This window comes from Entamoeba dispar, genomic scaffold, assembly GCF_000209125.1.
Source record: "Entamoeba dispar SAW760 scf_1105229459377 genomic scaffold, whole genome shotgun sequence".
NCBI lineage: Eukaryota > Evosea > Mastigamoebida > Endamoebidae > Entamoeba > Entamoeba dispar.
The window spans coordinates 1-25003 of NW_001853662.1; the positions used below are offsets into that span (position 1 = coordinate 1).

Below are 25003 nucleotides of genomic sequence, written 5' to 3' on the forward strand. Positions count from 1 at the left end.
TTGAAGCTAAGAAAGCTGCTAATATAGAATAAATTACAAATATGGTGTTAATTTACTTCTAGGGTTTGATTTTATAAACTAAAGTTATATTCTTTTCTTCTTTATAATGTATAGTAAACATTGTTTTTGGTTCAATTAAATTCATTTTATCAAAAACAAACTGTTTAATAAGACAGATAAAAACAAAAGAATTACAGAGATAAATATTCACTAGAACAAAAGAAGTGTGGCTCCTTGAAAAGAGTCAAACTGACATTCATCTACTGGTTGACTTAGTGGTTGTGAAGGAGAATAGATATATTGCTTAAATTGTGGATCGTTGAGTATTGGGTTAGTGTCTCGTGGTGGTAAAGGGAATGCAAAGTCAGCAGGTGAGACAGTAGAAGAACACGATGATGATGATTGAGAATCATAGCAAAATAATTTTACTGGAAGTGGAATATTCATTTCGCAGCTTCGTCTTCTGGACGTTGTTTGCATATTGTATTTATCTTTTAGTTTCTATTCCCCTTTATATCTCCGACTTTTCTGTTGATCCAATCACGTAATCTTCACTCATCTAAGAAGATCACTTTTATCAAGAAACACAAGATTATTCCGTACATTCTCTAAACCTCTAGTCATTTTCTTTTCGTTTTTGTTTCTTCTCTTTGACTTACTGAAAGTGCAATGTACGGAATGTATTGTTATAAGTAGAGTAATAGTAAGTCAGTACTTTGGTCAAGATAAAATATAGTCTTGTCATTTATTTTGTTTATGTCTTTCATCAAAATCTTGTTCTACCCAGTTTAACAACTGAATTAAACAGAAAGGTTAATGTGTACATATATTAAAAGAACTGTACAAGACATAAGGCATTACTAAGACAAGCTATTTTTTTAATTGAGCAATTTTATTTTATATCACAACTTAAAAAACACACTTAGAAATAAACTTATTATCAAAAATTTAACAACATTCAAAACATGGTTTTTATTCATTCACACATTATTTTTTTGTTCTATATTTCATTTGTTTAATCTGTGTTTATACTAAGACCTTTTCATTACATAATCTTTCTAAATGTTTTAAAAAGTGTTGTTATATTCAGACTCATCAAACAATGTTCGGTTCTATCTGTTTCTTGATAGCCACTCTGTTGTTTTTAATAAAATAATCAAAGAAATAACTATTTACTTTTAATGTCTTGACTAAAAATAATGATAAGAATTTAATTCAAATGAAATAAATTATTTCTTTCATCATATGTGATTTAGTACATTATTAAAAGTTTAAAAACATTAATTTTGATTTTTAATAATTTCTTATTGTTTTAAATTAATTTAATTTTCAATTAAAACTAATACAAAAACAATAAATAAAATAATAAAAACGAAAGCAAACACAGTTTGATAAAATTAAGAATAACCATAGAGAGTTCTTCCTTGTCTCTTAAGGGCATAAACAACATCCATAGCAGTTACAGTTCTTCTTTTAGCATGTTCAGTGTATGTAACTGAATCTCTAATGACTTGTTCAAGGAATTGTTTGAGAACATTACGAGTCTCATCATAAACAGCTCCATTAATTCTCTTTACTCCTCCTCTTCTAGCGAGTCTTCTAATTGCTGGTTTAGTAATTCCTTTAAGTGCATCTTGTTGTGTTTTAGTTCTAATTCTTTTTCCTCCTTTACTTGCTTTAGCCCCTTTGGAACCTTTTCCGAGAGTTACTCCCTTTCCACCTTTACCTCTTCCTGATCCTGTATCCGTAGCCATGTGATTATATCACAGTTAATGATTTTTTAGTTTCTTTCTCCCTTTTTATATCTCTGTTATTTTCTTTTACCATTTTTCTTTTATCATTTTTTTTAACTATACTTAATAATTTTTTTTCTTCTCTTTTACTATCTTTTTTTTTATCTTTTTGTAACTTATTTTGAAACATTCATTTTCTAATTACTCTCTTTTCCCCCAATTTTTCAGGAATAATATCCAACATTTTCTTTGAAAGTTGATGAATTCGGAAAAAAAACCCTTTTTTTTTTTCACTTTTCCTAATGATTCAAACTTGTAAAGAAAAGAGAAAAAATTAGAAACAGGGTTTCTTAAAATAGTAAACTAACTGAAAAACACAAAATATATCAAAAATGTTATCTGTTTAAAAAATAACAACCAACAAACACTCAATGGAAAAGCAAGACCAAAAGTTAGAAAACATAATGAAACAAGAGAAGTGGTGGATGGGTAATAATGGTGAACAAGTACGTGTATTAGCACCTATGGTAGGAATAGTTTGTTCTACTGTCTAATAAAATGAATATAAAACTAATACTTGATACATAGTGTACAGTTAGTTATAGGACTATGGCTCTTGATGCAGGAGCAAATGCTGTATTCACTGAGGAGTTAGTTTCAAAGCGTTTATGTGAATGTAAAAGAGTGGAAAATTCTGGGCTTATTCAATACATACACAAAAATGATGTTATGCTTACATTGAAACCAGAACAACAATCAAAAACAATACTCCAACTAGGAACCTTTGATGTTGAAAGTTCAATTAAATGTGTTTCGTTAATCAAAGAGGTATGTGGAATTGATATTAACTTAGGATGTGGGATGTGGTTTAGTACTAAAGGAGAAATGGGACAAGCACTTGTTAGTAATAGAGACAAACTTGAAAAAATAGTTAAGGCTCTTGTTAAACTAGGCAAACCTATATCAGCAAAAATTCGACTTCAACAAACCCATGAAGAAACATTAGAGTTCATTCAATGGTTGTACTCATTAGGAATTAGCATTATTAGTTTACATGGAAGACACCACAAAGAATTATATGGTGTTGATTGTGATTGGGTAGAGTTAGAGAAAGTGGTCAAGGATTGTCCTTATGATCTTATTCTCAATGGAGATATTTGTAAACAAGAAGATATCACTAAATTACTTTCATTTGGAAAGAATGTTAGAGGGGTGATGATTGGAAGGGCTTCAGGAATACATCTTGGATTATTTAATCCACAAGGAGGGGATTATGTCTTTGATGAAAATAAGACTAAAATGAGAATGACTGACTTTGTTCAACGGGCAATAAGAGATGGATTAAGGTTTACAAAAATCAAATTTGTTCTTCTTCAAATCATCAGGTATGAGAAGGATTATCCATTCGGATCATGGAGAAGAGGAAAAACAACACTTAAACTCAATCAAATGAACCAACGCATTTCTTCATCAAAAACTATTGAGCAATTGATTGACATAATATCTCTTCCTGAGTTGAAGAAAGAACTTGTTCAATCACAAAACACCAACGAGAGTATTGAAGAAGAAAAGAAATTAAAGTAAAAGTGACAAATCATATTAATAGAATATTTTTGTTATTTGAATTTAGTATTTTGTTATTTTAAAATCATACATTTAGATTTAACAACAGTAAATGACTAAGTCTATTATAAATATAAATTATTACCACTGGTTAATTAACACACTTCGTTAAAGTAACTATCATCTTATCATCTTCTTTTTTTATCTACTGTAAAGAAATATAACTCTTATTGTTATACAAATTCAAAGAGAAGAAGATGAGTCAAAGAACATTAAATCTTCTTGAACAAGAAATCTTTTGATTTATTTTTTGAATGTTGATTAAGTTTATAGTTGTTTAAGTTCATTCATAAACTTAAAAGAGTTTTATTCTATTAGACTATTACAAAAGATGTTTTGAGTATTTGTAGAGGATATAGATAAGGAAAATTAAAATTAGACAATACTTGAAATAAGTGTTTTTAATTATTATCATCAATGTGAGTATGATTAAGTTGTTAACAAATGGTAATTTCTAGTATTGATGAAAAGAAAGAGTTTAGAGAAGTGATACAAAATCTTCCCATAGCAACAAACGATACAATCATACTAACAATAATGTATCTTCTTAAATGTATTAAACACATTGTAAAAATGTTGGTGACTATACTAAGAAAAGAGAATGGCGTAGTGAAGTTAGTTGTTTATTGCACAATTATTGAGTATGGTTCTTACATTCTGGATAGGTGATCAGAAGAGGATTTTAGTTTGTGAGAAAAGATAAAATGGAATAGATGGACGTTATATATAACAAAAGCAAAATAACAAAAGGTATTTTAATTTTTTATTCAGCGTTTGAATCAAATAAGATTCTTCGCACGATTGGTCAATTAAATTGTCTTCCAAAATGACCAATCAATAATTTAGAGATTCAAAAGAACTAGTAAAACAAATAATTGTCCACTCACCATAACGCTTTTATTGAAAAGGATAAACTATGAATAATAGTTTAAGAAACTAAAAAGAATGGTACTAATTGTGAACAACTCACAGACCGATCACTATTTTTAGAGAAAAAGAAATTATAAATCAATATAAGAAAAGCTATACAAATAGTTCAGGAGAGGAAAACAAAGAGAAAAGATCTGATGACAAACAATCATCCCAACACTATCAAATGACCAAGATTGCATCTGCATTTGATTATAAGATCTATCGATTATCTGACCAAAAGATCATTGATGTGGACTACTCTAGATTATTACCTGAGAAAATTCTCACAAAAATGTCAAAAATAGAGTTTAGGTGTTATCTGAAAGAAGTCAAGAAAAGAGAAATGCCATTATCACAACAAGAAATCCTTTTAATTAAAAAAATTGACAAGAGGATCAGAAATAAAGAAACAGTAAGAAAGTCAAAGAAAAGATTTAAAGAAGATTTTATTCTTGAAAAAGGACAGTATGATACTCTCTATCATAAATACCAAGAAGTTAAACAGAAAAATTTAGAAATTATTAAAATATTAGAACAGTGTGGTCATTCAAAGGATGCTGTTTGTCAATTAAAAGATATGATGAACAATCTCAATCACAACTTTGTTCAATTTGAAATCTAGTTTATTATTTCTTTCTAATATCTACAACACCAAAGATCTTTTTAAAGAAAAGTTACTAGAGAGAAGGCAAGAAGAAAGAGTATCCTTATGGCTGAATATATTTATTTATTCTTTGACAAGCTACTAGGTCTAGAACAAGTTTATAATTCTTTGAATTAAAGATATTTTTATAATCATTTTTTGTTATTTTTTGTAACTCTTTCATTTTTTCTTCCTTTCGATTTTTCAAATAAAAGTATTGTTATTCATCACAGAATTTGATAAATTTGTGAATCTGATTCTTGTGAAAAACTACTTGAAATGTTCTTTATTCATTTGGTCTTACTTAGTACTGTAAGTCTGAATTAAAATGACCAATAAAGAGATAGTATATTTTTCTGTACCTTATTCTATTTTACATGTTATTCTTTTATTTTATAGTCCAATAATCAAAATAAACATTACTTTAAAATATATAGACTTCCACTAAAACAAGTATGTTAGACTATTTGTTTCTTCTTTTTTCTCAATGCCATTAATATTTAATGTAATCAAATATGTAAATTCAACTATTTAATATTTTAGTAATTTGGTATTAGTAATGGTTAGAATGGACCAAATCAATATTGTCATTGTTTTCAAAACTAAACAATATCAAAGTGAAGAAAATAAATTGAAAATATGACTTATAACCTCACTTTAAATACTCTTTATGAAAGAGAGAATTTAGTTCAGACCTTTGTTACATCGTATCTTTATCGTTTATAGTCTTTTAAAGTATTACAAAGGAAATATTAACAATTAAATTAAAATTAATCAGAGCCAATTACCAATTCTAACAAATTAAAACGGTTCTTTTTCAGTAAAGAAAATTCAGACCATATTTATAACTTTTATTGGACAACACAACACTATTCAAATTTGTAAAAAAAAAGAAGTAATTTACAATGAATATTCAAAAGATGCCAAGAAGTAAATATAATAATTTACGAGAAAGTAACATTCGGCTTATAGTCATTTTATCCTAACAAAGAGTTGAAGTGTTTTATTTTCTTATCCCACAATTAAATTCATCAAACACCTTAATGCTCTGAGTTTTCTCAATATTTAGTGTCTGATGAAATAATATTTAAATTACAAAATAATAATGTAAGAAAGAAGTATTTTTTTAATTTAATAATAGTAATATTAATTATTAAATAATTATATAAAAACTATGATATAAAGGAATTATATTTTTATGAAAAACTAAAATAACATACAAATTTATTTACATTTTTTTTCTTTTTTTTAATTACTTCTTTTATTTTTGGTAAAAATCCTTCGAATTTCAAATGACTCATAAATTTAGTTGAATTATTAGGAAAATTAGGACGTAAAGTCCAATTCTTTCGTACTTTATTTTTCAAATTCCTGAATCTCGTTAAATTAAATAGGAACAAAATGATAAAATTTTAATTTAAATCCATGCAGTAAGTATAAAATGATTTCAACTTTAATTGTGCTTTCTTAACTAAAATTCAATAAAATTTTATTTTTATTTAAAAATTATTTACATTATAATAAAAAAGCAATAAAATGATAAATCCATTTTATTTTAATTAAAACAATACCATCATTTTGGAATTGTCCTGTCATGTCCAAAATGATATGACACATTATCAACTTCAATATTTTTTTTAAGTGCCTGACAAAGGAATGATCCTAGTGTATCTTCTGATTCAAAGAATCTTGTGAATTTTAACCATCTTAAGAAAAATCCTAATTCTTCTTTTGACCTCATATTTCCCCATGCTCCCCATGCAAATTCTTTTGATGTATCAACCGTAAATCTTTTTTGTCCATAATAAGAACACCATCTATATGGACACCATGCTATTTTAGCATAACATTGGTTTTTTGGTCTTGTTTGTATGAGTTTGAGAACATGATGGAATGTATCTTTTTCATATAATTGGTCGTCTTCTGCTAATAAAACATAATCAATACTTTCATCTTTGTAAATTCTTTTTAATGCTTCGATGAAAAAGAAGTTAATTGTAATATGTTTTTGGTAAGTTGTTGGTTCCCAATCACCCTTAGTTGTATCTCCCCAAACTGCAGACAATGAATCTCTCATCCATTCCTCACCACCAACACCATCTATAGATGTATATTTATATGTTGGTGTTTTAACAGGAATAGATGGAAGTTCTTTTTTGATCTTCTCTAATGCATCATCCATTTCTTTATACTCACACCCTCTCACACATCCTTTGATCATCACTAATTCTTTAATATTTAATCCTTCTGGAACATTTTTCAGTGCTTCAACTAAGTCTCTTATTGATCTTGTTAGTTCTGGTCTTCTTTTTGGATGTGTGACAAGAACAATTGATAAATTGTATGTTCCACTAACAGTAATGACAAATAACAAGAGGGTCAATACAGAACAATTCATGATCTATTAATCTATTTTCACCACTTTTTTTTGAAGAGGATTTTAATAATTCTTTGTTAAACTTCTTTTTGTTTATCCTATTTATTTCTTCTTTCCATTAAAAACTTTTTATTATTTTATACACTTATTTTTTAATTAATATTTGAATTAAATATCCCTCAATTTACAATAACAGACACTACCCACAAACAGTGTTATCGATATTTTTATTGTATATTCTTTTTATGTAATTTGGTTGTCTTTTTCGTTGGTTATTTAACTATATAAAATTCCAATTGATATAAATAACATAATTCCATTTTAACTATCTATCAGATTATTTCACTATTTTATTCATAGTAGAGTACTTGGTTCATACTCTTATTAGAAATTTCATTATATGATTTGATTAAACATGAATATTTCTTATTTGTTTCCTCATTTTTATAAACATTCAATTTAATGAGGTTAATAGATGTTTTCTAATCTTTTGATATATTTATGATAACAAAATGAGTCTCTGTTAATTTGTTTTTAAATGAACTCTTCTGTTGTGCACTTTCAAAACAAACTGTTTTCATTATTTTAATTAACATTTAAATTATTAACTCAATTCATATACAAATAAATCAATACTTAAATTAGAATTACTGTAAAATCTGATTAATTATCACTTTTTTTATTGTCTTATTCTTTCAATCTACCCAATTAAATTCATAATACTTTGGGTGAATGATGATATTTATTTTTTAAAATCAATTTGGTTGTTGACATCATTAGCCATTAATAAGATGTCTTTGATGAACAAAAGAACTCTTTCAATTTCAATATGAATAGGTCCAGTGTTTGCAATCATATTTCTCTTTGACATTTACTTCTTTTTAAGTTATCTTCTTTATTTCTCTTTTTCAACATTCCTTGAATAGTTACTGGTATTTTTACTTATTTGACAAAGAAAGTGCAATTCTTCAAACAACGCATCAACCCATAGTGTATAAAAAGAAAGAATTCATAACCATACAATCCATGACAGAGTATGACGGTGTGATAAAAAAGAGGATAAAATTTAATAATAAAAACTAAAAAAAATATGATAATTCTATCAACAAAAAACATCCATGTTTATTAAACTTACTTTTAAATGGTGAATCAATAGACTCCTTACTCTAGCTTTTTGAACTATCACTAACATATAAGACTTTACTTGAGCTATCACATTCTCAATATTTTTTAAATAATGCTGAAGAGTATTACATATGTTTAACATGCTCAGAAGGGAAAGTTAAATGTTATTGTTTTGATTTATCATACCATGCAAACAATGTAACAAAAGAAGTCAATAAAATATGAATGTATCGATATGTGGTGTATTATAAATCAGAAACAAGAATTGTAAAAGACATATAAATGAAAGGGAGTAGAGAAATAATTGAAGAAAAAGAAGGATTAGAAAAATTTATCATTACATTCAGTTCAAAACTAGTATTTAGTATAACTAATTCAAAGTATCAAAATACAATGAAAGAAGTATCAAAATTATATTATATTCATAGGACTTTTTAATATAATTGAGAAATTGTATTCATAGAAGGAAGATGTTTATTATATATTATTTGAAAAGAATAATCAACTAAAAGAAACTGATTATCATTTTCTAACATATTATTTAATACTACTATTATTTTATCATCCATCATCATACCTATTTCCTTGTTTAATAAATAGACATAATGATAGATCTAAATTAGTATTATATGAACATTATTCAACAATTACATTTGATAACTGAAATATATTTTCAAAATGATACATAAAGAATTCTTAAAATAATTAACAATTCATTATTAATAACGATTAACAGAAATATCAAAAATTATAACAAACACAAGTTATAAAGGAAAAATTAAAAGATGTTCAAAAGTATTAAATCTAATTAATAAAGATATTAAAACATGTTTCAAAGAAAAGATATCATTATTGAAACAATGAAGACTCTATCAACAGTTTATGATAGATGTCAGAGTGATTGTAGTTCGTTATTTTCAGAATTTATAAGACTTTTTGAAATCATCACGAATTACCATAAAAACTATTAACAATATTTCTTAATAAGTTAGATTTTATCCCAACAAAAACATATAACTATTCTTACATGAATGTGTGCAAGTGATGACATAGAAAGTATCAATAATTATTCAGGTTTCTTTCCATCATTAATAGAGTTCAAGTATTGTTCTATAGATATCATGATTCCATCTAGCAGAAGAGTTAATGAAGAAGTAACTGTCGATTCATATAATATTTGAAATGAAAACTAATAAAAAGCAAGAAGTAAAATGTTTAGACGAATGAAAATAATGACACAACTCCATAAATTATGAGAAGAAAATACATATTAATAAGTGAAAAAAAATTATTAAAGAATAAAAAGTAAAGAATATGGAAAGAAAAAGTTGATGTAATTGTAAGGTATTATGTTATAAATCAAAAGAAATCTATAAAATAATGAATGAACTACATTTAACAAATATAAGAAGTAAAAAAGATAGATTAAATGATAAAGGTATAATGAAAATAATGAATAAAGTTCACCAAATATATAGTCAACAACCATTCTTTATTAATACATTTATACCTTTATTTCCTTAGTATTCAATAATTCAACAACATTTACTATATTATTAGAGAAGAAATGAAACTACCAGTAGGTAAACATAATAATATAGGAAGAAAAATTATATTAAGTGAGGCTCAATTAACAAAGATTACTGGAGAATTACCAGATTAACATTTTATTAATACGACATTATAGTAGAGAGTTGATACAATGGTATCACTAGTCAATAACAATTTTTTAACACCTCATATTATTCACATGCTCAAATGTATTAGAAAACATCGAATAATTAAAAGAGATACATTAGAATTTTTATAGGATATGAAAGAGTAACATTTAGTTTAAAGAATAATTTTCAAGAATAAGAAACTCAAAGAATAATTGTAAAGTTTAATAATTTAATAAAAGAAAATAAGAAAAAATAAAAAAAGGGAGAAAAAAGAGAAAAAAAGGAAATGGAGGAATTCTTGACAGAAATGAGTGAAGAAGAAATTGAAAATTCATGTAAGTCCTTAGCAAGAGTTATCTCAAGATCAAAGCACGTTGTTGTACTAACAGGAGCGGGGATATCAGTTTCAGCAGGGATTCCAGATTTTAGATCAAGAAATGGGATGTGGAAGAGATATGAGCCAAAAATTTATGGGAGTTATGAGAATTTTATCAAGAGACCAGAAATGTTTTGGAAAATGTGTAGTGAATTACGAAAGTATACAGAAGGAAAGAAACCAACAAAAGCACATTTTGCATTAAGAAAATTAGAGGAAATAGGAAAAATAGAAGAAATAATTACACAAAATGTAGATAATTTACATCAATTAGCAGGAAGTAGAAAAGTAAATGAACTTCATGGAACAGGAAAAATATGTCAATGTATTAAATGTGGATATCGAGGGAATGCAGATGTAATATTACCAAAAGGACTTATTCCATGGATTGATATTCCAAAATGTCCAAAATGTGGAGGACTTATTAAATTAGATGTAGTATTATTTGGAGAAGAATTAGAAAAAGAAAAATTTGAAAAAGCATTTGAAGTAGCAAGTATATCAGATGTTTTTTTAGTGGTTTGTTTATAAATTTAAAGAATAAAAAGAAGACTTAAAAGATAGATTGGAAGTTCATTAGAAGTAATGCCAGCAAATGCATTACCACGAAAAGCAAAAATGAATTCAGCAACAGTAGCATATATTAATAAAACAATAACACGATTTGATAATTATGCAGATTATGTAATTAGAGGAGAATCAGATTATTTAATACCAAAGATAGTAGAATATGTTATTGAATTTATGGAATTAAGTTGTGGAGAAAAAATAATAGATACAATTAGTTTTCCAATTGAATTTATTCAAAATCCAATAGAAATAATGACACAAATAGTTGCAACAATAGTAGCATGGATAGGACCTAAAGTAAAAGAAGAAGAAGTTCAAAATTGTCTTATTGATAGTTCAGAAATAATTGAAGTAGTAGGAACAAAAAAACAAAATATAAAAACGAAAGAAGAAAAAGAAAAAGAAAACAATGCAGCTGATAAAATTATGAATGAAATTAATAATTCAATTAAGAAAAGAAGAGATATTAAATAATAATAATAATAATAAATAAATAAATAATTGCAGTTGTATTATTTTATGTTTTGGTTAATAAATATTAAATAATTTTATCTAAATTTATGATTTTGTGTTATTTCATCAACAAGATGACAAATATTTAACATTTCTATTTCAGATGTTGCCATACAATTCATTATATAAAGAATTTTTTTATCAATTATATTCATTCTTTCATTTATTTGATTAATTAATAGATTTAAATATTCTTTTTCATATATTATTATTTCATTTCCTTTCTTTTTTTTAATTTCATTTTGTTCTTTTGAATATATTTGTTTTATTTTATTAACTATTTCATTATAAATTTCTTGTTTAAATTGTTGTTCATTTTTATTAGATTCTGTTGTTGGTTTGATTATTATATTTGATGAAATATTCTTTTTTCTTTCATCAAATATTTGTTTATTTTGATATTCATTATCTTTTCTTATTGTTTCATCTTCTTTTGTTTGTTCTTTATTATTTTCTTTTAAATATTTTATTTCTCTATTATTATCTATATATTTTGAATCATTTGGATCAAATTCTTCATTAATAAAATAATCAATCCCTCTTATTCTTCTCTTCTTAAATCCATATCTTTTCATTCTTTTCCAAAATGTTTTTATATTTTGACATTTAATATCCCATTTAAAACATTCTTTAAGTTTTTGTGGGTCAATTACTCTGATTGCTTTTTCTTTAGGATCATAATCAATACAATTTCTTCCATCTTTCTTATTGATTATTTCAATAACTTTTCGTATAAATTGTTCTTTTTCTTCCATCTTATTTTAATTCTTATTCTATTATATCTTTTTTTATTTCATTTTCTTTCTCTTCATTTAAATCTATGATTTATATCTAATATTCTTTTCTTTTATATCATAATCTTTATTAATAAAAAAGATTAGATGTTCATCTCTAACATAAAAGAATATAAATAATTTAGATATTTAATCTTTCATTTATTTTCTTTGTAGAAATCAAATAATTATCCTATTCTATTCAATTTTAAGAATGGTATTGATGATAAATGATGAATTCAAAAAACAAATAATATTTATTTGATAATAATTAGAAGTGATTCAGAGAAGAAAATACAAGAATAAAAATGATGGTATCAAAAAAGAAGAAATCAAAATAAAAAAAAAGAATAATAAAACAAGAAAAGAAAAAGAAATATAACTAGAAAATAAGAAATGGAAATAGAAAGAATAGAATGTAAAGATATTGATTGGAGAGTTTCAGTGACATTAGGAAGTGATAAAATGGCAAATATCGAAGAGATGAATTTACAAATATATATTCAAGGAAAAAAAGAAAAAGAGAAAAAGGTTATAGAATTTACAATAGAAGAAGCAGAAGAATTTGTAGAAGAACTTGTTTCAATAGCAAAAGCAATTGAGAAGTGAATATAATTTTTAACATTGGTTCAAAAATAATAAAAGAAAAAAGAGAAAAACTCAAGAAAAATAAAAAAAAAAGATAAAGATGTCAAGAAATAAACCACTATCAAAAGAAGAGAAACGACAACGATTAAAAGCATTATTTAATGAAACAAGAGAAGTTTACTTAATAAAAGAATTAGAAAAAATAGCACCAAAAGAAAAAGGAATTGTTAGTAAAACAGTAGAAGAAGTATTAAAAGAACTTGTTGATGATGGAATTGTTCATTCAGAAAAGATAGGAACATCAGTATATTTTTGGGCATTTCCAAGTGAAGAATTTGTTAATAAAAAAGTTGAAAGTGAAAAAATAGAAAAAGAAATAATAGAAAATCAAAAAAGAATTAAAGAATTTAAAGAAGAAAATGAAAAATTAAAAAGAGAACGAGGAGGAGATGAAGGAAGAGAAATAAAAGAAAAAGAAGTAGAAATGTTAAGAGAAAGAAAAGAACAGATTATTAAAGAATTAGAAATTTATAAAGAAAATGATCCAAATATGATTAAACAATTAAAAGAACAAGTTAAAAAAAGTAAAGAAGCAGCTAATAGATGGACAGATGGTATTTTTATGATTCAAAAATATGCAAAAGATAAAGTATCAGTTCCAATTGAAGAATTAAATAAAGGACTTGGAATTCCAAATGATTTAGATTATTTGGATTAAAAAAAAAAAAGAATAATTAAAAAAAAAAATAAAATTTTTTATGAATATTGTTTACATTTTCCATTTTTAAAATGAGAAGAAGTATATTCTTGCATACATAACCAACAAAATTGATATCCACAATTTACACATGTCATATGATTACATCCTCTATTTTTTTCTATTGTTGCATTACATTTTGGACATTTTCTTGTATTTTTTTGTGCCCATGATAAAAATCTTTTATCAGCTTCACAATTCATTCGTTTCCATTCTTGATATTGTGAACATGTTAATCCTGAATGCCATATTTCTTTACAATTAAAACAAAATTTAATTTTCTTTTTTTTACATTCTTCATTTTGACATTCAATTTCTGGTATATTTGGATCTCCTATTACACCTGTACCACATTGTGGACAATATCTACAATTATTTTCTTTTTTTAAATATTCTTGAATACTATATCGTTCATATCTTTCTATAAGTTCTTGATCTATTGGTTGATGTCTTCTTATAATTTGATATACTTCTTCAAATGTTATAATATGACAACAATTAGATTTTGGACATCTTATATTAACTACACCATTAAATATTTTTTCATGAATATGTTCATAACAACACTATTTCTTTAATTTTTCTTTTTATTTATTTATTTTATATTAAAACAAACATCTATACAAAATTTATGTCCACAATCAAATATATAAATATCTTGAATTTTAATATCTGAATAACATATATCACATGTATATTCTTTATTTTCAATTTCTTTTTCTCTTTCTTTTTGTTCTTTTTTCATTATTTCTTTTGTTTCTTTTTCTTCTTTTTCTTTTCTTTTAATAAGATTTTGTATTGTTTGGATATATTCTTGTTTATAAATTTCATAAAGTATTGTTTTTGTATCTTCCATTCTTTCCTTTAATTTTTTAATTTTTAAGTTATTTTTTTTTATTAAATAACATAAATGAAATAATAATCTTAAAAAAAAACTAATTTAAAGAAAATGGAAGGAAATTATTACCAACAACTAATTGGGAATCTTGTTAGAAAAGTATTCAATTATATTGTTATTCATAATATCCATGAAAATCAAATATGGATTTTATTAATTGAAATGTTAAATATGGTAGAACACAATAATATACTTAATTATTCATTTAAAATGATTTCATATGAAAAAGAACAAGGAAGAGAAATATTAAATTTCATAAAAAAAGAAATAATAAAAATGAATATTAAAGAAGAAATTGTTATTTCATTTATTTATTGTTGTTTAAATAAAATTAAAGGTACAAATAAAGAATATTATGAACTTATTCAAAAATATAATATACCAAGAAATAGTAATGAAGGATTACTTTGTATTCATTATAATCTTCTTGAAATAATAGAATGTATTAAAAGAAAGAAAAAAGAAGAAGAAACAATAATATATATTGAAAAAAATAAAGAAATTTTAAATAAATTTCCAAAAGATACAATAAATCCAATAAATATATGGAAAGTTTATAATTTTAATTTTGAATTAATAGGAATTCAAACATTACTTAATGAAATGAGTATATATTTAAAAGAAGAACAAATAGAAAATAATAATAATAATAAAAAAGTTATTGAAAAAATTATTGAAATGATAGGATTAATATGTAATATAAATGAAGAATATCTTATTATGTTTAATAACATTAAAAGAATAGAAATACCAAAAGAAATATATTTTAATGCAGAAATAATAGAAAAATTTGAAATACCAAAATATCTTGGAAAAATAATATTAAGAATAACAGGAATTGCAATATATCAAAGAATATCACTTCTTGAAATAACAAGAATATATAGATGTTATTCAGGAATACTTAATATTAAAGAAAGCGAAATAATTAATATATTTTATACAAATGGATATAAATTATATCAAGAAAAAAAATATTTAGAAGCAATTATTGTTATTAATACATTATTTTCAATTAAGAAAACAATATTTAAAGAAAAAGAAGATAAAAGAATTGAAGAAGCAGAAAAAATAAGAATGTTATCAAGAAAAGCAATTGGAAAAGAAGAAGAAGGAATTAATGAATTAATAGAAAAAATTAAGAAAATAGAAGATAAAAAAATAATAGAAAAATGGAAAATAATTAAAAGAATAGATGATATAATAAATAAAACAAAAGAAATAGAATATTGTATAGAAGAAATTTTAGGAAGTTTAGAAAGAAAAGGAAATAAAATAGAAAAAGAAATTATTATAGAAATAATAGATATTGGAATTACATTTGAACCAAGAATAATAAATAATATAACAGAAAATAAAAGAAAAATAATAAAAAGAATAAGTCAAGAAATGGAAAAATATTATAAAGAAAAACATATAATACCATTTGAAGTAATTAGATTTAAAATTTATGAAATAATTGTTGAAAAAGATAATAATATAAATAAAAAAGAAAAAATAGAAAATATTATTGAAGAAATTAAAAAAAAAGAAGAAGAAAAAATTTATAATAAAACAAAAGGAATTGATATTCTTATTACATTAGCAAAATGTTATTATTTTAAATATATTATAAATCTTTATAATATAGAAAGAAAAAATAATGATGAAAATATTATTGAAATAATGAAAACATTAAAATATTTAAATACAATTAATCAAAAATATAATAATGAAGAAATTAATAAACATAAAATGGAAATTATACCACTTTTAATTATTATAACAACATTATTTGAAATGTATGGAGATCAAACAAATCAAATTAAATGTATTGAAAATATTAAAGAAATAATAACAAAAATTTCAATAACAAATGAAGAAAGAATTAGTTGTTATTTAAAAATTATAGAAAGTTATATTTCAATGGGATATATAAAAAATGCAGAAATAATAAATGAAAGAATTGAAAAAATTTATAAAGGAATAAATATAGAAGGAGAAATAATAATAAATTATATTATGTATTTAATTATGAAAATTAAAATTGAAATAGAAAAAATTAATCAAGAAGATAGAAATATTAATAATTTAATTAATCAAATAAATATATTAATTAAAGAAGAAAATTTTAAGAAAAAAAATACAGAATGGGAAAGAATTATAATAAAAACAAAATTAAAAGATGTTATTAGTTTATATTATTGTAAAATAGGAGATTATAATAAAGGAATTGAATATAGAAAAAAAACACTTTGTTTAATGAAAAAAATAAGTGAAATAAAAAATAAAGAAATTAAAACAAAAAAAGGAATTTTTTTTTATACAATATATTCTTTTATTGGAAATATAATTGAATCATATTTAAAATATGGATGGATATTTGAAATAAAAAATAAATATAAAGAAGCGTTGATGTCTTATCAAGAAGCAGAAAAAATAGGAATAGAAACTGGAAGTTTATTAAGACTTATTGAAATAAAAACTCAAAAAGGAGAATTAGAAATGAAAAAAAGAAATTATGAAGAAGCAAAAAAAGAATTTAAAGAAATAAATAATATTTCATGTAAAATTAAAAAATATGTTTCTGTTAAAAGAAATATGATAATGACATTCATGGAATTAGGTGATTTATATAGAAAAACAAACCACTATAATACATCAATGGAATATTATCAAATTGCAAAAGAAATAATAGAAGAATTACTTCAAGAAAATATTATTGAAACATTTCCATTAATATTAAGAGATTCAACTACAAGAGAATCTTTAATTAGAGAATCTTTAAAAGGAAAAATTGAAAGAACAATAATAGAAGAAGAAGAAAAAGAAAAAGAAGAAAATATAAATAAAGAACCAAAAAATATATCAGAAGTATATCAAGAAATAAAAAATCGAATTTTATATAAAATAATTAAATTAAATAATATTAAAACAAAAAATAATATAAAAAGTATTCAAGAATATAAAGAATTATTAAAATCACCATTTAATTCACCAATAACAAAAGCATGTATTTTAAATCAAATTGGTATTAATCAAATAGAAAATAAAGAAATAAAAGAAGGAAATGAAACATTTAAAAAAGCACTTTTAATAGCTGAAAAATATTGTGAAGTAAAACTTATTCATTGTATTATACATAATATTCTTAGATGTAATAATTTAAATAATAAAAAATGTTATTATCATATAATGTCTATTGGAATAACATATAGAGAAATAGAAAATATAAAATATAATAAAATAAGAATAGAAGAAAAAATAACAATTAAAGAAATTGATAAAAATTTACCAAAAGAATGGACAATTATTTGTCTTTCAATAGATGAAATTGAAAAATCAATTGTTATTAGTAATATAAATAAAGAATATAATGGAATTAATGTCAGAAGAAAATTAAAAAAAGGAAAAGAAAATGAAATTGAAAAAGAAATTGAAAGAATAAAAATAATTAAAAAAGAAATTGAAATAATTTTTAGTGAAATAAATGGAAAAGAAATAACAGAAAATGATAAAAGAAAACATTGGAGAAAAGTTTTTGATATTGATAATAGAATTAAAGATATTTGTTATTCATTAGAAAATAAAGTATTAGGATGGTTAAAAATTATTTTTTATCCAAGAAATTATTTTAGAACAAAATATAATGATAATCTTTTATATTCAATAATTAAAAATATAATAAATAAAGAAATTATAGAAATTGATATTTTATATTTACTTATTATTCATTTTAATAAATTAACAAATGAAGAAATTAATGAATGTCTTAATTATATATTAGGAATTGAAATTAATCCATTAATAATAGAAATTTTAATTAATCAATTTAAAAATATTAAATTACAAGAAAAATTAGAAATTCAAAATAAAAGTATTTTATTAATTCTTGATAAACAACTACATTGTCTTCCTTGGGAATCAATGCCTAATTTTGATAATATAATGATTACAAGATTACCTTCAATTGAACCTTTTTTAATTCAAAAATTAAATAATATTAATAATACAATTCCTGGAATTTTATTTAATGGAAAAAGAGGTTATTATATTATTAATCCAACTCATGATTTAATTAAAACACAAAATAAATTATTACCATTAATTAATAAATTAAATTGGAATGGAATTTATAATCAAATCCCAAATGAAGATCTTATTTTAAAAGCTTTATATGAAAATGATATAATTTTATATTGTGGTCATGGAAGTGGAGAACAATTTATTCATGGTAAAAAAATTAAATCTTTAAATAAATGTGGAATTGCATTTCTAATGGGTTGTAATTCGGTTGAACTTAACCAACAAGGTGATTTTGAACCATCTGGTTTACCAATTGATTATCTTCAAGCCGGTTCTCCTCTTGTATGTGGAAATTTATGGAGTGTTCCTGATAATGATTTAGATAATATTACAATAGAATTATTAAATTGGTTAAATTCAAATTCTTCAAATAATCAATATTTAATTAATATCCTTAATAATGCTAAAAAAAAGTGTATTTGTAGATATTTTATGGGTGCTTCATTAGTATGTTATGGTATTCCTGTATTAAAGAAAAATATTAATGAATCAATTATTATTAAAGATAATTATTAGTATTTATAATAAAATTTATAATAAAATTTATAATAAAAATTAAATTAAAAAAAAAATAAATAAATAATAATAAAAAGAGATATATTATTAAAGAAAGATGTCAATCCATTCATTAGATAAAATTAATAAAGTAATTTTAAGTAAAAACATTAATGAATATATTAATATTGTTGGTGACGAAGTTAAAGAGAATTTAGAAGAATTAAAAAGAATTGATAAAGAAATTGGAGAAAAAGAAATTGAATATCAAATTGAATGTTTAAAAATTGAACAAGAAAATGAAAAAGATCTTAAAGAAATTCTTGAAATTAGAAGAGCAATTATTAATGGAATAAATTATAACCAAAATAAAGAAATAAAAAGTTGTGGAATTCCTAATTTTTGGATTGAAGTATTTAATGAAGTTGGATTAATAGGAAATTTAGAAGTAAGTAAAGAAGAAATTGAAATACTTCAATCATTAATTGACATTGAAAAACATATTAAAGAAATAAAAAAAATTGAAGGAAAAGAAGAAATTTATGTAAATATTCATTATAAATTTATCTTTAAACAAAATCAATTTATTTCTAATTTAATATTTGAATTTGAATTAGAACATTGTATTAATCGTTATGGTATTATTATTGATGAAACTAGAAATTATATCCCATTAAATCAATTTAAATGGAAAAAACAAATTAATGAAAAAAGAATGTTTAATCTTCTTGAAAATGGTGGAAAAAATCTTCATTTTTATTTACAAGATGCATTAAATAATATTAATTTTATTGCAATTGATTTGTTTTTTGGAATTAATACACAAAATCTTTTTCTTGATTCATTTAGTATTAGTGATAATGAATCTGAAAATAAAAGTATTAATGATGATGATGAATGTGTTGATTATTCATCTCATCTTTAAATAAAAATTATTTACTTAATATTTGAAGTATTTGACGTATTAATTGATTGGATTCTTCAGTCTTTTCTTTTAATTGTTTAATTTCTATTCTTTGTTCTTGTATCATTTTTTTCATTATTTTATTTTCTTCTTTTAATCTTTCAATTTCTTTTTCTTCTTCTTTTTTATTATCTCTTGTTTGTACAGTAGTTTCTGTTCTTTTTTCTATAACTTTTGGTGTTAATTCTTTTTTTGATTTAATTACACTATTAGATTGTTCTATTAAATATTCACTTTCTTCTTTTATTGGTTTTTTTATATTATTTATTGTTGGTGTTGAATATGGTTGGATTGTTGGTGTTGAATATGGTTGAATTGTTGGTGTTGAATATGGTTGGATTGTTGGTGTTGAGTAAATTGGTGTTGTTTTCGGTAGAATTGGTAGAATTGGTTTTTGTAGAATTGTTGGTTTTTGTAGAATTGGTTGAATTGGTTTTGATTGAATTGGTTGAATTGGTTTTGATTGATTAATTTCCTGATTTGGTGTATTAAAAAATTTAGGTAATATAGATGAATTAATTGGTTGTGTTTTTGGAGTAGTTGGTCTTTTAATTTGGAATGCTTGTGAGTTAATGTCATAATGTTTTGTTTCAAGTTGATTCAAATTAAATACAGATTGTGTATTACTTGGATTTTGTTGGGTTGTGTGGTATGATGATGTAAATGGAGTTTTATCTTTCTTTTCTTCTTGTTTTTCTGTTCTTTCTCCTATTTTAGTTGTTAACATCTCATCGATTTGTTGTTGACAATCATCTAGATTTCCATTACATCGTTGAAACACATCTTCTATTGTTTCTTTAGCTATTTCTTTTCCATACTTTGCTATGAGTGTTTCCATTATTTGTATTTTTCAAATCTTTTAATTTATTATTTATTATTTTATTAATCAAAACAAACCTCATTTTTGTTTTTTCATCTTTTATTATCCATCTAATAAACTCAAACTACTTATTTTTTTCTTTCTAAACATTCTCTCAAGTAATTGATTCTTATTTTGTTCTAATCTTAAAATCAAATCTTCCAAAAACATAATATTAGAGACAATAAAAGAGCCAAAAAGTTACAACAAAAATAAGTTCATAATATAAAGAATCACACTAAGAATTTTAAGTAATCATATCATTATTTTCAATACAACAAACTACTAATGCATAAGTAATACAAAACATTCTTGTTATATATCAAGTTGATGAAAATATTAAGAAAGAATGGTGTTTCCATTATGTTCAATTTCAAGTATTGAATTTAGAAATCTATAAAATTGGTTTATTAAAGTAGATAAAAACAAATCTGGTACACTTGAACTTATTGAATTAAAGACTGTAAGATGACCAAATGGGTGGTTAAATTAGATGATAAAACATGTAAACATTTAATGAGAATATTTGATATTGATATTTTAATATCTATTTCATTTTATGAATATCTTATAATAATGAAATTTGTTGATTTAACTACTTTAATTTTTAGAAAATATGATATTGATAAAAGTGGTAATCTTGATTTAAAAGAGATTCAATTTTCATTTCTTGATCTTAGATTTGATCTTAATACTAAATCATGTTAAGTTATTACAAAATTATGTAGAAATGGTTTATTTTCTAAAAAGATTCAACTTCCTCAATTTATTGGTTGTATTGCTTATCTTGGACAAATTAGAACTATTTATCAACATAGATTTAAACAAACACAAAGTGATTTTTAATAGACCTGTTTTTGCTAAATTCCTTAATTTAATTATGTCACTTGTTGATGGTGTTTAATTATTTCAATTACTTTTCTTTTAAATTCTTTGTTTTCTCATTTTTATTTTTCTTCATCTCTTTCATTTCTCACTTTTATCTTCTTAAACTCTTTTTTTATTCTTTATTATTATTATTATTATTATTATTATTATTATTATTATTATTATTATTATTATCTATTTTATCATTATTATTACATTCTTTTAATTAAACTCCTTTATACTAATATTTATTTTTTGAATTTAATATATATTGTATTATCATCAATTTTGAACTATTCCAATATTAATTAAATAATTATTCTTAAACATCAACTCCAAATATTTATCTTCTTATTCATTTCTTATTTAACTTTTGTAAATCTTCTCAAAATGTTTATTTAAGAATAAATTTCAAATTAATTATAATCTTATTGGATGATTTGAGAAGTAATTTCTTCACACTTAGAGTTCTTTGAATGATAACATATCTTCTTGATATTTTTGTTCTTTGAAAAGTATTATTTAAAGATAATTATCACTCTATCATGATTTAGTATCATGTTCAATTAAATTTCTTACTATTGGTTGTATTGTTTTATTATTAAATGTTTCTTTTATTAACCAAATCTATTAATTCAAAAAATCAATAATTAACTTGTTATTGTTGTCTTAATGAATAATAAATTGTTGTCTTCAATCTTAATTATTGATTTATTATAGAATTTATGATTTTATAAAACATAAAGAAGAATGAACAAAACTAAACATAAAATATGTGATAATAATAAATGAATATAGAAATATATCTTATTATAAACATTTTATTATTATTTAAAATATGTTATTCAGTTAATGAAAATAAAAATAATGATTATTTATAGTGTTGGAGAATACTTAGAATTGTTATTTTTGATATAAAATTAAATAAATTATTTGATTTTGTATTTAACAATATCATTTTATGTATATATTATTTAAATATTTATTTATTATATCATAATAGCATCACTATGATTTTTATAAACATAATAATTCTTATCAGTTTATAAATCTATTCATCAGTTAATTGAAGTTCTTATTATTTTGTTTCTTTATCTTTCTTTATAAATAATGAAATAAATAATTAAATACAAAATTTAATTCATCATATTGAAATATCATTTTCATTTATTTATTTTTATGTAAACTAATATTATATCTTTTATTATCAATTATTTTAATGTTTTTTATCATTCTTCATTGTTAATCTTATTTATTTCTTTTTCTATAATCTTGACTTATGATATAATTCATATTTCTGATTTCATTGTAATTCAAAAATATGAATCATTTAACGTATTTGAATACCAATTTTGTTCTTATCATAATTGACATTTTCATTAATAAGTTCAATATATTGATTAACTAATATTATTCTAATACCACAATAATTTTAATTTAAATATTTGAAATCTATTTTGTATATTTTCTGTTAAACAAATAGAGTGACATTTCATTTTAATTCAAATGTCTATTTAGTTGTATAATATTTACTGAAGAATGATGCTAATTTTTTTATTTTTTAACAACTTGAAATTAATTTGTGTGTTATTTTCAATTCCTAAATAACCTCATAAATTCAATACCCATATGTTTATTTTATCTTTCAACATTTGAATGGAATCAATTATTGATTCAACTACAAAGTTTATGAAAGAAAATGGAAATGAAATAACAAAATGGACAGCAGAAGTATCAGAAACAAGTTATTCTGTAAGTATGGCATGTTCTTGTTTATCATCTTTATTCAGTTGTTTTGAATCAACACAAGACTTGAGTAAAGACTTAAATACATATGCAGAAATTAGTGGTAACATTGCATTAGGACTTCATGTTTGTTCTAATGTATCAAAAGTAGCAACAAAACTCTCAAAAGAATATCAAAATAATAAAGGATATCTTCAAGAAAGAACATACCCAGGATTTCTCAATAGTACGAGCACAATAGAAGAATTAATTGATGGAACTGATCAAAATGAAGAATTGTATCTTTGTTAGATACACATTTTGGTAATAAAGAATAGTTAATTTAGTTTCAGTAGATATTGATTTTTATATTTCATTTTGTATATTTGAGATTATTTCATTCTATCAAGTGTATTGTTATGAACTAGTTTTATATCTCTATGTTCACCTCATGGTTTCCACATTCTTGTGTTAAATATCTCATAATTATTATATCTGTTTTACTTTATTTTATGTTTCAACACAATAACCACTTCTCTTTTTATATTCTTCTTTTGGTTCTACTTATTTTATTATATTGAAGAATAGTTTGATTTTATTCTTTATTTCTTCATTATTTATTATATTTATTTTACATTTAATTTAGTTATTTTTAATCATATTCATTAAATCATGTTTATCAATTTGTATGTTTTTATTTACAATATAATTTAATAATACCTGTTCAATTAATGATATTTTACCTGTATAAATATTACACCACTTTAGTTGATCATTTCATGTATTTAATGATTTGTTAAATCATACAAATGTACCACTCTCATCCGTTAATTTTAATTATTTATATTCATTTAATTTTTTCTTCTCATTTATTATTCCTTTATTTTTGATAAACTAACATAAACAAAGAAATATAAAATAAAATAAATAAAATAAAAAAGAAATAAAAAAGAATAAAATAAATATTTTATTATATTTTTATTTATCTTTTATTCTTATTTCTTTTTATTATTTATTAAATTAACACATTGGGTGTGATTCTTTCAAATGAAATAAAACAAGAATGAAATATGTCCATTTTTATATTCATCATTTCATTCATTGATAGATGAAATGTTCATATTCATTTATTGATTTTATTTTATATTCTTTTTTATTTTTATATTTCAAATAAACAATAATGAATAAAAATCATTTCATTTCAATTACAATAATTCGTTGTGGTGTGAAACAAGTAGTTAACCAATGTTTTCCACAAAGTGCATTTGATATTCCTTTATATGAAAATGAAGACTGTCTACAATATGACCATGTTTTATCATTTTCTTTAAAAATACGAATATCATTTCCATTTCCAAATTCAAACAAACAGTCACTTGATTGATTGCCTAAATAAAATGCATATTGTGGTTCTTCAATATCAAATTTCATCATTCCTTTTATTCTTCCTTTTGATTCTATTGAAAATAAAAATGATTT

General features: G+C 22.5%; 12 protein-coding genes across 12 annotated transcripts, besides 68 other annotated features; 7 read left to right on the top strand and 5 right to left on the bottom strand.

Annotated features, from left to right (window-relative positions):
* Positions 1–1259: 1259 nt before the first annotated feature.
* Positions 1260–1330: a sequence feature (AT_rich).
* Positions 1331–1335: 5 nt separating this feature from the next.
* Positions 1336–1386: a microsatellite.
* Positions 1387–1397: 11 nt separating this feature from the next.
* EDI_265850 (histone H4) lies at positions 1398–1754 on the bottom strand (the record flags this gene model as incomplete). The annotated part of the gene is made up of 1 exon (XM_001735733.1): positions 1398–1754. The coding sequence occupies one exon, from the start codon at positions 1752–1754 to the stop codon at positions 1398–1400; it is 357 nt and encodes a 118-aa protein (XP_001735785.1).
* A 22-nt stretch (positions 1755–1776) lies between these two features.
* Positions 1777–1904: a microsatellite.
* A 260-nt stretch (positions 1905–2164) lies between these two features.
* On the top strand, positions 2165–3317 carry EDI_265860 (tRNA-dihydrouridine synthase, putative; the record flags this gene model as incomplete). Its single annotated transcript, XM_001735734.1, has 2 exons — positions 2165–2269; positions 2322–3317. 2 exons carry the CDS (start codon positions 2165–2167, stop codon positions 3315–3317), a joined length of 1101 nt encoding a protein of 366 aa, XP_001735786.1.
* Positions 3318–3419: 102 nt separating this feature from the next.
* Positions 3420–3440: a sequence feature (AT_rich).
* A 1012-nt stretch (positions 3441–4452) lies between these two features.
* EDI_265870 (uncharacterized protein) lies at positions 4453–4890 on the top strand (the record flags this gene model as incomplete). Its single annotated transcript, XM_001735735.1, has 1 exon — positions 4453–4890. One exon carries the CDS (start codon positions 4453–4455, stop codon positions 4888–4890), a length of 438 nt encoding a protein of 145 aa, XP_001735787.1.
* A 768-nt stretch (positions 4891–5658) lies between these two features.
* Positions 5659–5686: a sequence feature (AT_rich).
* A 303-nt stretch (positions 5687–5989) lies between these two features.
* Positions 5990–6166: a sequence feature (AT_rich).
* A 217-nt stretch (positions 6167–6383) lies between these two features.
* Positions 6384–6476: a sequence feature (AT_rich).
* Positions 6477–6484: 8 nt separating this feature from the next.
* EDI_265880 (uncharacterized protein) lies at positions 6485–7309 on the bottom strand (the record flags this gene model as incomplete). Its single annotated transcript, XM_001735736.1, has 1 exon — positions 6485–7309. One exon carries the CDS (start codon positions 7307–7309, stop codon positions 6485–6487), a length of 825 nt encoding a protein of 274 aa, XP_001735788.1.
* Positions 7310–7405: 96 nt separating this feature from the next.
* Positions 7406–7464: a sequence feature (AT_rich).
* A 403-nt stretch (positions 7465–7867) lies between these two features.
* Positions 7868–7896: a sequence feature (AT_rich).
* A 451-nt stretch (positions 7897–8347) lies between these two features.
* Positions 8348–8380: a sequence feature (AT_rich).
* A 1928-nt stretch (positions 8381–10308) lies between these two features.
* Positions 10309–10361: a microsatellite.
* Positions 10361–11494, top strand: EDI_265890 (NAD-dependent deacetylase, putative; the record flags this gene model as incomplete). The annotated part of the gene is made up of 2 exons (XM_001735737.1): positions 10361–10969; positions 11015–11494. The coding sequence occupies 2 exons, from the start codon at positions 10361–10363 to the stop codon at positions 11492–11494; spliced, it is 1089 nt and encodes a 362-aa protein (XP_001735789.1).
* Positions 11380–11430: a microsatellite.
* Positions 11490–11509: a microsatellite.
* A 39-nt stretch (positions 11510–11548) lies between these two features.
* Positions 11549–11582: a sequence feature (AT_rich).
* EDI_265900 (uncharacterized protein) lies at positions 11569–12288 on the bottom strand (the record flags this gene model as incomplete). Its single annotated transcript, XM_001735738.1, has 1 exon — positions 11569–12288. The coding sequence occupies one exon, from the start codon at positions 12286–12288 to the stop codon at positions 11569–11571; it is 720 nt and encodes a 239-aa protein (XP_001735790.1).
* Positions 11666–11836: a microsatellite.
* Positions 11723–11823: a microsatellite.
* Positions 11895–12005: a microsatellite.
* Positions 12278–12337: a microsatellite.
* Positions 12338–12625: 288 nt separating this feature from the next.
* Positions 12626–12683: a microsatellite.
* Positions 12684–12937: 254 nt separating this feature from the next.
* Positions 12938–12995: a microsatellite.
* Positions 12995–13612, top strand: EDI_265910 (meiotic coiled-coil protein, putative; the record flags this gene model as incomplete). The annotated part of the gene is made up of 1 exon (XM_001735739.1): positions 12995–13612. One exon carries the CDS (start codon positions 12995–12997, stop codon positions 13610–13612), a length of 618 nt encoding a protein of 205 aa, XP_001735791.1.
* Positions 13235–13403: a microsatellite.
* Positions 13611–13646: a microsatellite.
* A 4-nt stretch (positions 13647–13650) lies between these two features.
* EDI_265920 (ariadne RING finger, putative) lies at positions 13651–14507 on the bottom strand (the record flags this gene model as incomplete). Its single annotated transcript, XM_001735740.1, has 2 exons — positions 13651–14217; positions 14268–14507. The coding sequence occupies 2 exons, from the start codon at positions 14505–14507 to the stop codon at positions 13651–13653; spliced, it is 807 nt and encodes a 268-aa protein (XP_001735792.1).
* Positions 14225–14262: a sequence feature (AT_rich).
* Positions 14363–14435: a microsatellite.
* Positions 14508–14514: 7 nt separating the features above from the next.
* Positions 14515–14596: a sequence feature (AT_rich).
* A 4-nt stretch (positions 14597–14600) lies between these two features.
* EDI_265930 (DNA double-strand break repair Rad50 ATPase, putative) lies at positions 14601–19130 on the top strand (the record flags this gene model as incomplete). Its single annotated transcript, XM_001735741.1, has 1 exon — positions 14601–19130. The coding sequence occupies one exon, from the start codon at positions 14601–14603 to the stop codon at positions 19128–19130; it is 4530 nt and encodes a 1509-aa protein (XP_001735793.1).
* Positions 14791–14885: a sequence feature (AT_rich).
* Positions 15023–15065: a sequence feature (AT_rich).
* Positions 15184–15224: a sequence feature (AT_rich).
* Positions 15472–15530: a sequence feature (AT_rich).
* Positions 15582–15771: a microsatellite.
* Positions 15677–15852: a microsatellite.
* Positions 15818–15964: a microsatellite.
* Positions 16015–16113: a microsatellite.
* Positions 16142–16178: a sequence feature (AT_rich).
* Positions 16180–16284: a microsatellite.
* Positions 16460–16648: a microsatellite.
* Positions 16563–16712: a microsatellite.
* Positions 16807–16901: a sequence feature (AT_rich).
* Positions 17060–17111: a sequence feature (AT_rich).
* Positions 17342–17369: a microsatellite.
* Positions 17426–17511: a sequence feature (AT_rich).
* Positions 17687–17725: a sequence feature (AT_rich).
* Positions 17735–17799: a microsatellite.
* Positions 17747–17819: a microsatellite.
* Positions 17883–18055: a microsatellite.
* Positions 18132–18419: a sequence feature (AT_rich).
* Positions 18506–18540: a sequence feature (AT_rich).
* Positions 18601–18651: a sequence feature (AT_rich).
* Positions 19081–19137: a sequence feature (AT_rich).
* Positions 19138–19206: a microsatellite.
* Positions 19207–19227: 21 nt separating this feature from the next.
* EDI_265940 (uncharacterized protein) lies at positions 19228–20034 on the top strand (the record flags this gene model as incomplete). The annotated part of the gene is made up of 1 exon (XM_001735742.1): positions 19228–20034. The coding sequence occupies one exon, from the start codon at positions 19228–19230 to the stop codon at positions 20032–20034; it is 807 nt and encodes a 268-aa protein (XP_001735794.1).
* Positions 19247–19299: a sequence feature (AT_rich).
* Positions 19646–19713: a sequence feature (AT_rich).
* Positions 19881–19902: a sequence feature (AT_rich).
* Positions 20030–20058: a sequence feature (AT_rich).
* EDI_265950 (uncharacterized protein) lies at positions 20042–20911 on the bottom strand (the record flags this gene model as incomplete). The annotated part of the gene is made up of 1 exon (XM_001735743.1): positions 20042–20911. One exon carries the CDS (start codon positions 20909–20911, stop codon positions 20042–20044), a length of 870 nt encoding a protein of 289 aa, XP_001735795.1.
* Positions 20095–20267: a microsatellite.
* Positions 20374–20539: a microsatellite.
* A 19-nt stretch (positions 20912–20930) lies between the features above and the next one.
* Positions 20931–20960: a sequence feature (AT_rich).
* Positions 20961–21939: 979 nt separating this feature from the next.
* Positions 21940–22014: a microsatellite.
* A 27-nt stretch (positions 22015–22041) lies between these two features.
* Positions 22042–22072: a sequence feature (AT_rich).
* Positions 22073–22099: 27 nt separating this feature from the next.
* Positions 22100–22120: a sequence feature (AT_rich).
* A 457-nt stretch (positions 22121–22577) lies between these two features.
* Positions 22578–22794: a sequence feature (AT_rich).
* Positions 22795–22899: 105 nt separating this feature from the next.
* Positions 22900–22941: a sequence feature (AT_rich).
* Positions 22942–22956: 15 nt separating this feature from the next.
* Positions 22957–23113: a microsatellite.
* A 111-nt stretch (positions 23114–23224) lies between these two features.
* Positions 23225–23246: a sequence feature (AT_rich).
* A 209-nt stretch (positions 23247–23455) lies between these two features.
* Positions 23456–23836, top strand: EDI_265960 (uncharacterized protein; the record flags this gene model as incomplete). Its single annotated transcript, XM_001735744.1, has 1 exon — positions 23456–23836. One exon carries the CDS (start codon positions 23456–23458, stop codon positions 23834–23836), a length of 381 nt encoding a protein of 126 aa, XP_001735796.1.
* A 219-nt stretch (positions 23837–24055) lies between these two features.
* Positions 24056–24187: a microsatellite.
* Positions 24119–24225: a microsatellite.
* Positions 24226–24351: 126 nt separating this feature from the next.
* Positions 24352–24385: a sequence feature (AT_rich).
* Positions 24386–24425: 40 nt separating this feature from the next.
* Positions 24426–25003: a repeat region.